The sequence below is a fragment of the Rhinopithecus bieti genome, unplaced genomic scaffold (assembly GCF_001698545.2).
Source record: "Rhinopithecus bieti isolate Rb0 unplaced genomic scaffold, ASM169854v2 scaffold_7212, whole genome shotgun sequence".
Lineage (NCBI taxonomy): Eukaryota > Metazoa > Chordata > Mammalia > Primates > Cercopithecidae > Rhinopithecus > Rhinopithecus bieti.
Genome location: NW_016806198.1, coordinates 1,118,523 through 1,130,784, shown reverse-complemented (window position 1 = coordinate 1,130,784; position 12,262 = coordinate 1,118,523). Strand labels below are relative to the sequence as shown.

General features: G+C 32.9%; 1 protein-coding gene across 1 annotated transcript in view; it reads right to left on the bottom strand.

Moving 5' to 3' along the window:
• LOC108531589 (neural cell adhesion molecule 2) overlaps window positions 1-12,262 on the bottom strand; it is a 599,158-nt gene that overhangs the window by 290,800 nt on the left and 296,096 nt on the right. Inside the window, 1 exon segment of the mRNA XM_017875104.1 lies at window positions 1,563-1,637. Coding sequence (XP_017730593.1) covers window positions 1,563-1,637 — 75 coding nt within the window.

Below are 12,262 nucleotides of genomic sequence, written 5' to 3'. Positions count from 1 at the left end.
AATATACAAATACTTGTATTAACATAACTATCAATTCACACCTTTAAGAAGGAAAATGTATAAAGAATCATGGGCTCTATTAATGTTTCTATAAAATGTGATATTTTATACATATATACTCTAAATAGGATTTATAAAATGTTATAACTATAGCTCTATATTTATAAATTTGAATCTTGGCTTAAATAAATCACGTCATCCTCAAGACAACATTTATAATGCATTTTATATTTCTAGTGTCTATTTTAATCCAGTTTTAAGTAGATATAGTGTAATCAAGATTAGAAACAATTCTAAAGTAGTCTCATAACTAATTTTAGCACTAAGGTTTAAAAAATTCTTTAGGTATATCATAGCTTGGATATGAAGACTTGTATTTGTAAAAATGAATATATTAAATCTAAATAAATAATGTATTCATTTGTCAGTTCTATAATATGTTTAATTAAACTTTGATGCTGAAATATTTAAATGTCTTTTGAAAGACCACCGTATATATATTATTATACTGAATGAGGCCCATAAAATATGCTATAGGCATGATGACATATGATTCTTTCCATTGTCATAAAAATCTGGCCAAAGCTTTCCTGACTAAATAACTATCTATCTCTTCAATGAATATTAGAATAAATTTTTGGCCTAATATTTTCATTCAAGTATAACTATAGTGCAGTGTGCCATACCAAATTTATTCATTGCATATTTACAAAAATGGTTCAGTTATAATCTCTACTTTCATCCTAATATTACTGTTTAGACAGAAATAATATTTAAATTGATTTAAGTTATTATCAGATATAATGCATGCATAAGTTATTTTCAAAATGATCAAGATTAGCAGTCTAAATCAACAAATTAAATTAACAAAAATAAAATTCATATCATTTAACATGCAATTTATGGTTATTAACACTTTTCCAATCATTATAAACCCAACGATGGCCAGGTACACTGGCTCACACCTGTAATCCCAGCACTTAGGGATGCCAAGGAGGGCAGATCACTTGGGGTCAGGAGTTTGAGACCAGCCTGGCCAACATAGTGAAACCCTGTCTCTACTAAAAAAATACAAAAATACAAAAATTAGCCAGGCGTGGTGGTGCGCACCTGTAGTCCCAGCTACTCAGGAGGCTGAGGCAGGAGAAGGTAATCCCAGCACTTAGGGAGGCCAAGGCGGGCAGATCACTTGAGGTCAGGAGTTTGAGATCAGCCTGGCCAACATGGTGAAACCCCGTCTCTACTAAAAAAATACAAAAATACAAAAATTAGCCAGGCATGGTGGTGTGCCCCTATAGTCCCAGCTACTCAGGAGGCTGAGGCAGGAGAATGACTTGAACCCAGGAGAGGGAGGTTGCAGTGAGCTGAGATGACACCACTGCCCTCCAGTCTGGGAGACAGAGCGAGACTCCGTCTCAAAAACAACAAAAACAACAACAACAAAAAAAGTAAGATGTTACTGTTAGAGAATTGAGTTTTTAACTAGTTAAATTTAGTCAATGTATTTTATTAATATTTTAACAGAAACCAAGTTATCTGAAGATATTTGTAGAAATACATACCTGTACATGTGAAGAATTTAGATTCTCCCACACTAAGCTCTACTTTGCTAAGTGAAATTGTCACTTGAAGAAGAGCTGAAAAAAAAATTGAGAAACAATTAATGGTGATTTTTAAACAAGAGTAAGATTTTAATGCATGATGTGTAAACCACGTGGTCCAAACGCTGATTATTTCCCCCCAATTTTTTATAACCTATAAAGAAAAATGCAAGTTTTGTAAAACATGATCTATCATTATACATGTTACTTTATTATGCATTTAACAATCAGACTAAATACAGCACTTAGTCAAGATGATAGTTTAAAATTCGGTTAGTCAGGGTAAATGAACAATTCACACTCAGACAATCTATTCCTTATTCAGAGATTAGGTCTTATATGTGAAAGCACATTGGGCAATAGCCAAAGATAAATGTTTGCCCAACAGTTGCATAAATCCTATACTATCATTATAACAACTACAGACACACACACACACACATATGTAAATTAACTACACGTAGACACCTACTAAAAAAATGTCTGTGAACGCAGGTATACAAAGGAAAGAAAGCACTGCACAGAGTAAGATGAAGAAGCACTGATTTTCACAAGATCAATAAGTGAAGTGAAGGATCCAGGACAATAAAAGAGAACAGATGCCTGATACTTTAAATAATCTTTTTTGTGAAATTTGAAATAAAATACTTGAATATCTGGAATTTTAGAAGATAAACAAAGTGTTATTTTAATATGAATTGACGTATTTCTAACAATATGGTAGAAAAGAGAGCATGACTACTTTCTAAACTCCGTCTCACCTTCCATGCGTTCAAATGCATGTAGTTGAGCTTTTGGCAAAGTAACAAAGCTGCAAGAGGTAAATAAAGGAAGATCTGAAACTAGAGTACACACCTGCACTGGGAATTTATTGATCATAGTAACCAAAACACTATTTCAGTGAACACAGACTACACACAGATAGGATCCAAGTATTCCCAGAACAACAAGCTGCGACAGCACGCCAGATAACAACCACACCTGTAATCCCAGCACTTTGGGAGGACGAGGAGGGCAGATCACAAGGTCAGGAGTTCGAGACCAGCCTGGCAAACATGGTAAAACTCCGTCTCTACTAAAAATACAAAAATTAGCTGGGTGTGGTGGCAAGACCCTGTAATCCCAGCTACTCCAGAGCCTGAGGCAGGAGCTTGAAGCCGGAAGGTGGAGGTTGCGGTGAGCCCAGATAGCGCCACTGTAATCCAGCTTGGACAACAAGAGTGAACTTCTGTCTCACAAAACAAAAACAAAAAAAGAACACCAGGCAACACTGGACTGGAATAAGATTTATAATCAAGGGAGGGTATAAAATCAATCAACCCAATGGTGAAGGGAAATTACAAGGAAATCTGCCTCCCCCAAGCTGGGAAGGGGGAACATGTTTCTCATTGGATAAACCAGAAGTTCTGCCATATCCCATGTTTGGGATTTTAATTATAGACATGTGTGCTTTGGAAAACCTCAACCTGAGAAAAACTAAAAAGCAGTCTCATATGTAGGACTCACAGCTAAGTGACAAAAACAATCACAAAAACCATTCAGAAGAACCATACCATAGGCCCATATTGGCCAATAATGTTATAAATGAGGCTGTCTTCAACCTCGGGGTATATTCTGACATTATAAAACACATGGTGAAATAAGGCCCATAAGCAGGGGTCAGTTGAAACAGCAAATAGGAGAAATAAACCCGCGAAATTTCAACTAACATAATTTTTATGCTAAAGATATAACACAACTACGATGAAAGTGTTTAAAGAAATACAATGTGTAATCAAGAACAGGAGGAAGCAACAACATATTTATTGAGAAAAAAATAAACTGGTAATTATGCTGTTTAAGCTCTTTAAAACATGTTTCCTCATACTCTCCATCTTAAATTGTTAAATTCCCTCCTCCTTTCCAGAAACCTCTCTGGGAAACTTGGGCAGGGTCTACGTGACTTTCCTGGGTCCTATTTCATTCATAATTCACCAATACTCAGAGAATGGTTGTGGTATTATAGAGGCTCAATAAATGTTCAAATATATCTAATGTTTCAGAAAGAAAAAGAAAAGTGCAAGTCAGAAAGAATAAGAAAAGTAGGCAAAGGAAAAAGAGAGTTTAGGTAAGAGTTTAGGTAAGAGGCACTCTTACCTAAACTCTCTTTTTCCCTTGCCTACTTTTCTTATAGATAAACCATTAATGCCAATTCCAATGAAAATTCAGATTTCTTTTTCCTTTAAATAAGTAACTAATTTTCTTTTTGAAGTCAGCTTAAGTGGAATGAGGTCAACAGAGGCAAAATGCAGAACTCAAGAAATTTGAGATTGCCCTTATAAGAAGCTTGAATCTGAAAAGATGTATAGGGTTACTGGAATCCAGAATTCTGGGCAGTAGGGCATAGATTTTATAAATTGAGAAGACTTGAGAATGTTTATGGATAGAAGGGAAGGAAGCAGAAAATATATTACAAGTTTGAAAAAAAGGGGGAAATTATAATTATGTGTTTTCTCTTTTCTTTCCTCCCTTTACTTTCTTCTTTAAGATATAATCCCCTAAAACTGTACTTTCTCAAAATCTAATCTTGCAATCTGCAACCTGCAGTTAACATTAGCATACTTTAATTTTGAATTTTCTATATGCAAACCAAACACATTCCTCTAAAATCAAAATTTGCTCACTGTTCACTATCCCATTTTTAGTCATTCACCATCAATCAGTTTCCAAGCATTGCCAATATAAACTACTTGTATGCATTTTTTAAATTTTTAAATACATGCACTCATTATTTTTAATTCAATATATTTCATCTACCAGTGCATATCTTTTTCTCACTTTTGCCTCTTTAATCTCTTTTCCCTCTAATGTATTTCTCAGGCTACTGCATGCATATATTTCTAAAACTATGTTTAATTTCACTCTAAAAAATCTTCAAAATGGATTTAATTTGTCCCTTACCATACGAATTATAATTGGAAGGACAATTGCTTTTCCAAGTTTATTTGCTATTACTCATTTCCAATGCTATGATCACCTAGGATTCATTCTCTCTCCTCTCCTCTCCAACTGACTCACACTTGCCCACCACTGTCCATTTGGCCAAACTGTTTTGTCTGTTCTAATCTCCTTTTTTTATACAACCCCTCATGGCTTCCTACTTTCTATCTTCAAAGAAAACATAAAATGTCATGAACTTTACAAAACAGTGTGTGATAGACCCATCTATGGTATCAACAAATAAATATCTTGGATCAGTAGGAATTTCCATTATACAAATAAAACATATTTTGTTGATCATTCTATTTGGTTCTCTACCTTATTTAAATATAAATTTCTGAAACTGAGGGCTCATTCATCAAACTTTATTTCTCCCAAACTAATAATACATGAATGAATGGCAGAATAATTGACACTTACCAAGAGCTAATCGTGTGCTAGGTACAGAACACCAACTGCATTAACAACGTATAATTTTGGAATGACTTCATGTAAGGATTTCAGAGCCTCTAAGAAATGTGTGTGAATTATTACTTAATGCCGACCACTGACCTTAGGAGTAAATTTGCTTTTCTAAGGAAGGGTTTATAAAAAAGACAGAACTTGAAAGATATAGAAACTTTAAAAGTCAAATACAGTTCTGAAAACTGTTTATACTGATTTGTCGATGTACATGAAAAATAACATTAATTCATTTTAATAAAATAAAATTGACCATGGAATTAATTTATATTAAATATCTGGTTAATTTTTCATTCAGTACCAATCACCAATGCACATATTAATTAAGACATATTATTCATGGACATTTTGGTGACTGGGCACAATGATATATTTCATTGTTATATATGTTTAAAATATATAAAGAAAATATAATTCTCCACTTCACTATATTTCCCAAAGACCAAATTTGCTCTAATCGAACTATATATATATATATATATTAAAACACTGACATATTAGTAAAAACCTACAGAACTAAAATTTGAGGTCGTGCCTTAATCATTGCCCTAGTGGCTGATTTTTGACCCACATCAATATAATGTAGGTGATGAGTTTATCACCTATAGCAGTCAGAAGAAAACTAAATGGTTTCCTAATGTCAAAAAGTTATGTTTGGAGAAAACTGTCAAGAATGAAACATCTGATAGCTATCTATAAATATCATCACAAATTTCTTACTTAAGGTAAGGAAAAGTTTTAAACCAAAGGACTCAAAAGTAAATGCATGATAAATATATATTCTCTGTAAATAAATCCCAAAGAATTGCATGAAATAACAATCTTAAAAGTAGAGTTGGGTTAATTAAAAATTATGTACCATACTCATAAGTATTTATTAACTATATGTATTTTGCAAATCCCTCTTCTAAATATGATAATACACAAAAATAGCAAGAAATACTTTCTAATATCAAGGGCTTTAAGATGCATTTGTGAGGACTATGGGGTACATAAAATTATGAAAAACAAAATAAGATGGGTTGTATCAATTTCGGCCATTATAAAATTTATGATCAAGAAGACTTTAGAGAGGAAAATAAAACATAAAAAATAAAAAAAATGCCATAGATATTGTTATAAAAGGATAGAAAAGAATAAGGGCATTCCACAGTGGGTAAGGCAGATGTGTTCAAGGAATATTTAGGAAGTAGATCAGTATAGACAANGTCAGAAAGAATAAGAAAGTAGGCAAAGGAAAAGAGAGTTTAGGTAAGAGTTTAGGTAAGAGGCACTCTTACCTAAACTCTCTTTTCCCTTGCCTACTTTTCTTATAGATAAACCATTAATGCCAATTCCAATGAAAATTCAGATTTCTTTTCCTTTAAATAAGTAACTAATTTTCTTTTGAAGTCAGCTTAAGTGGAATGAGGTCAACAGAGGCAAAATGCAGAACTCAAGAAATTTGAGATTGCCCTTATAAGAAGCTTGAATCTGAAAAGATGTATAGGGTTACTGGAATCCAGAATTCTGGGCAGTAGGGCATAGATTTTATAAATTGAGAAGACTTGAGAATGTTTATGGATAGAAGGGAAGGAAGCAGAAAATATATTACAAGTTTGAAAAAAAGGGGAAATTATAATTATGTGTTTTCTCTTTTCTTTCCTCCCTTTACTTTCTTCTTTAAGATATAATCCCCTAAAACTGTACTTTCTCAAAATCTAATCTTGCAATCTGCAACCTGCAGTTAACATTAGCATACTTTAATTTTGAATTTTCTATATGCAAACCAAACACATTCCTCTAAAATCAAAATTTGCTCACTGTTCACTATCCCATTTTAGTCATTCACCATCAATCAGTTTCCAAGCATTGCCAATATAAACTACTTGTATGCATTTTTTAAATTTTAAATACATGCACTCATTATTTTAATTCAATATATTTCATCTACCAGTGCATATCTTTTCTCACTTTTGCCTCTTTAATCTCTTTTCCCTCTAATGTATTTCTCAGGCTACTGCATGCATATATTTCTAAAACTATGTTTAATTTCACTCTAAAAAATCTTCAAAATGGATTTAATTTGTCCCTTACCATACGAATTATAATTGGAAGGACAATTGCTTTTCCAAGTTTATTTGCTATTACTCATTTCCAATGCTATGATCACCTAGGATTCATTCTCTCTCCTCTCCTCTCCAACTGACTCACACTTGCCCACCACTGTCCATTTGGCCAAACTGTTTTGTCTGTTCTAATCTCCTTTTTTTATACAACCCCTCATGGCTTCCTACTTTCTATCTTCAAAGAAAACATAAAATGTCATGAACTTTACAAAACAGTGTGTGATAGACCCATCTATGGTATCAACAAATAAATATCTTGGATCAGTAGGAATTTCCATTATACAAATAAAACATATTTTGTTGATCATTCTATTTGGTTCTCTACCTTATTTAAATATAAATTTCTGAAACTGAGGGCTCATTCATCAAACTTTATTTCTCCCAAACTAATAATACATGAATGAATGGCAGAATAATTGACACTTACCAAGAGCTAATCGTGTGCTAGGTACAGAACACCAACTGCATTAACAACGTATAATTTTGGAATGACTTCATGTAAGGATTTCAGAGCCTCTAAGAAATGTGTGTGAATTATTACTTAATGCCGACCACTGACCTTAGGAGTAAATTTGCTTTTCTAAGGAAGGGTTTATAAAAAAGACAGAACTTGAAAGATATAGAAACTTTAAAAGTCAAATACAGTTCTGAAAACTGTTTATACTGATTTGTCGATGTACATGAAAATAACATTAATTCATTTTAATAAAATAAAATTGACCATGGAATTAATTTATATTAAATATCTGGTTAATTTTCATTCAGTACCAATCACCAATGCACATATTAATTAAGACATATTATTCATGGACATTTTGGTGACTGGGCACAATGATATATTTCATTGTTATATATGTTTAAAATATATAAAGAAAATATAATTCTCCACTTCACTATATTTCCCAAAGACCAAATTTGCTCTAATCGAACTATATATATATATATATATTAAAACACTGACATATTAGTAAAACCTACAGAACTAAAATTTGAGGTCGTGCCTTAATCATTGCCCTAGTGGCTGATTTTGACCCACATCAATATAATGTAGGTGACGAGTTTATCACCTATAGCAGTCAGAAGAAAACTAAATGGTTTCCTAATGTCAAAAGTTATGTTTGGAGAAAACTGTCAAGAATGAAACATCTGATAGCTATCTATAAATATCATCACAAATTTCTTACTTAAGGTAAGGAAAAGTTTTAAACCAAAGGACTCAAAAGTAAATGCATGATAAATATATATTCTCTGTAAATAAATCCCAAAGAATTGCATGAAATAACAATCTTAAAAGTAGAGTTGGGTTAATTAAAATTATGTACCATACTCATAAGTATTTATTAACTATATGTATTTTGCAAATCCCTCTTCTAAATATGATAATACACAAAATAGCAAGAAATACTTTCTAATATCAAGGGCTTTAAGATGCATTTGTGAGGACTATGGGGTACATAAAATTATGAAAACAAAATAAGATGGGTTGTATCAATTTCGGCCATTATAAAATTTATGATCAAGAAGACTTTAGAGAGGAAAATAAAACATAAAAAATAAAAAAAATGCCATAGATATTGTTATAAAAGGATAGAAAAGAATAAGGGCATTCCACAGTGGGTAAGGCAGATGTGTTCAAGGAATATTTAGGAAGTAGATCAGTATAGACAAGGTTCATCTCATCTAGAATATTGTTGAAATATTGGAAAAATAGTTTGGAAAATACTCAGGAGAATATCAGAAACAACTGACTTGAATTTTTGTCCATTAATTACTTATAAATAAAAACTTTCATGATAAAATTGGTATTTAGTAAAGATTGGTTGTGAGGTAAAATTACTGACAAATTGAATGAAAGGAGATAAAAACATCTCCTTTTGTATGTTGTGATAAATATGTGAGTTGACTTGTGGCAAAGAATATGAAAAGGTAGAGAACAGATGTAACAAAAGATTCAAGGTAAGTTACATCTGTGATCAGTTAAAACATTAGTGATAAAGGAGAAAAGCCAAAGACGTTACGATTTTCTACCTCTGTTAATAAAATGGTTATTGATACGACAAAGAATTGCACTATGGAGTGTTTACCTCCGAGAAAGGTAGGGAGACAGAATTTTGGGTATTTCTCATAATCAGCTAATGGAGGGAAAAATATAAGGCCACAAATTTATTTATTTTTTCTTTTTTTTTTTTCTTTCTTTCTTTCTTTCTTCTTCTTTTTTTTTTTTTTTTTTTTTTTTTTTTTTTTTTTTTTTTTTTTGAGGCGGAATCTTGCTCTGTCACTCAGGCTGGAGTGCAGTGGCGCGATCTCAGCTCACTGCAAGCTCCACCTTCCGGGTTCCCGACATTCTCCTGCCTCAGCCTCCCGAATAGCTGGGACTATAGGCGCCGCCACCTCGCCCGGCTAATATTTTTGTATTTTTAGTAGAGACGGGGTTTCACTGTGTTAGCCAGGATGGTGTCGATCTCCGGACCTCATGATCCACCCCCCTCGGCCTCCCAAAGTGCTGGGATTACAGGCGTGAGCTACTGTGCCTGGCCCAAATTTATTTTTTAAATAAAGATTATTTCTCAAAATAAAACATAGGTAACATTATATCAAAGAAAATCAATATCATAACAGAAATTAAATAAATATTTATAATATAAGCACCCAGAGCAAACACTCAAAAGAGATTTTTAAAATTTATAGTAATATAAATATAATGAATGTATTAGCATTTCTAAGTTCCATCCGGGTAGCAAGAGCCCTTTGCTATTTGATACAACATTTAGCAATGGCATTTAAAATGAGTTTATCACTTACAGAGATTTAAAAACTGACAACTGAAACAGTCTTCTAACTGTCTGACACAACACCTACTTTGGTTCACTTAGAATTTCATGAGACATGCGGAGATAACTTAAGACACTGATTGATCTTGGGACAATGAGCTTTAACATTTTTCAACAAGCACTTTTTTATTTTTCTAGGCTTCCACATTAACAGAGTTAAAACACTAAGATATTTGCTTAGTAATTATAGAAACTCTCAGAGTATTACTCCTTAAAATGTTCTTATAAATTATTGATTATAGCAAATGAATAAAATTTTCTCATTGAAACATATTTTAAAATGTTATTACTGTAAGATTATTTACATTATTTAATTATTCTCTCCTTGTTATTGGATTTTTATAACAGTGCATTACAACAGCCTAGGTGGATTATTTGATTCTGAAAATTGCTACAGTATTCAAACAATTTCAGAAATCTTGGATCACTTAGGAGAGAAATTCTCTAACGTCAAACATTTTAGGAACTCATGAATATTTTTAAAAAATTTTTATTGTTTCTTTAATTGTAACAAGAAAATAAAGATTTTACTGTAGTTCCTCTTTACCTGCATACCTCTTTATATCTGTACTCAAACCTCTTTGACCTTCTCATCTTCAATTAGGAAAGTAAATGTCCCTGTTACTAGGTCATCTGAATCCCTCCAGGGCTAACTGATTAAACTTTTTTTTTTTTTTTTTTTTGAGATGGAGTTTCGCTCTTGTTGCCCAGGCTGGAGTGCAATGGTGCGATCTCAGCTCACCGCAACCTTGGTTTCCCGGGTTCAAGCGATTCTCCTGCCTCAGCCTCTGGAGTAGCTGGGATTACAGCCATGCGTCACAAAGCCCGGCTGATTTTGTATTTTTAGTAGAGATGGGGTTTCTCCATGTTGGTCACGTTAGTCTCGAACTCCCAACCTCAGGTGATCTGCCTGCCTTGGCCTCCCAAAGTGCTAGGATTACAGGAATGAGCCAACGCAGCTGGCCTAAACTTCTTAGTGATTCTTTTTCTATAACACTTTTCCTGTCAAGCTATGCACACTCTTCAATAATTTTCATCCTAAACAAGAAATACTAATTTAAAACCAAAACAGAAAATAAAACAAAACAACCAAATAATATAAAAAAATTCTCTCCCTAACCCTTTCTCAAATTAATACAGTATATCCTACCTGTCATTACATTGTTTTAAAAAATGAACTTTCTAGTACCTATTCTTCTTTATTTTTTATTCTGTCCTCTCCATTTTACTAATAAGTTTAGTGCTCTTAAGATAAACCATAATTTTCAAACTCAATAACAGTTTTCAGTTTTCATTTTTATTTGACATAAGAATGAGATCCTGCCAACTACTTTGTTCTTTAACTCTCCTGTTTCCTGACACCTACATATTTACAGTTTGCTCACTTCCCTATTCTTATATTAGTAAGGATCGTATATAGTACAGTATATAGTAGTATATAGTACCTCTTCTACCATGTATCCCTTAAATATTCATTTCTTAGCAATATCTTCTTTGTTTTCTTCTCTTGGTGTTCTATCTATCTTCCTGTGCTACAAACACATATGATATTTACTATGCATACCCACAGTAACTACTTTATTCCTCAAACATTTCTATCAAGTAGATACTATTTCACTCCTATTTTAGAGATGAGAAGGCTGAGGCAAAGGATTGTGTCATTGCTACTAGCCACTCAGCCAGTACACGGTGAAACCAGATTTGAATCCAGCCATTTGTTTGGTCCTTCTATATGGCCACCATCTCCTTATCCCTTAATCACCTTTTCTATATTTTAATTACAGATTGTGTGTATGTGTGTGTGTGGGGGGGTGTGTGTGTGTGTGAATGCATGTCCCTCTTATCATTTTGGAGTCTGGAAATATATTTGCTAATACATTAAATACCATATTACTTTGAAAAATTTATATTTCTCAAATTTGGCATATCAAAACTTAAGAGCAGTCTCTTTCTGTCTTATCTTATTCCTTATTACTCATCTTCAGCGATGTAATGGTTATCCACTGAGCCTATTTGCCAGATAATTAAGAAATGTATAAGATTATATCTCCTTTTCTCAAATATAAATACTCAAAAAATCTAACTCATTCTTTTCTTAATGTCCCTTAAATATGCCTCTCTTTTGCATTCTTGCTTAGTTTTAGTCTCCCCATTGCTAGGTTGGTCCAGTGAATATTCTGCAAAATTGAGTAAGGTCAGGTATTGAATTTATCAGAAACATCTGAGGAAGTTTGTGTGTGTGTGTGTGTGTGTGTGTGTGTGTGTGTGTGTGTGCGCGAGT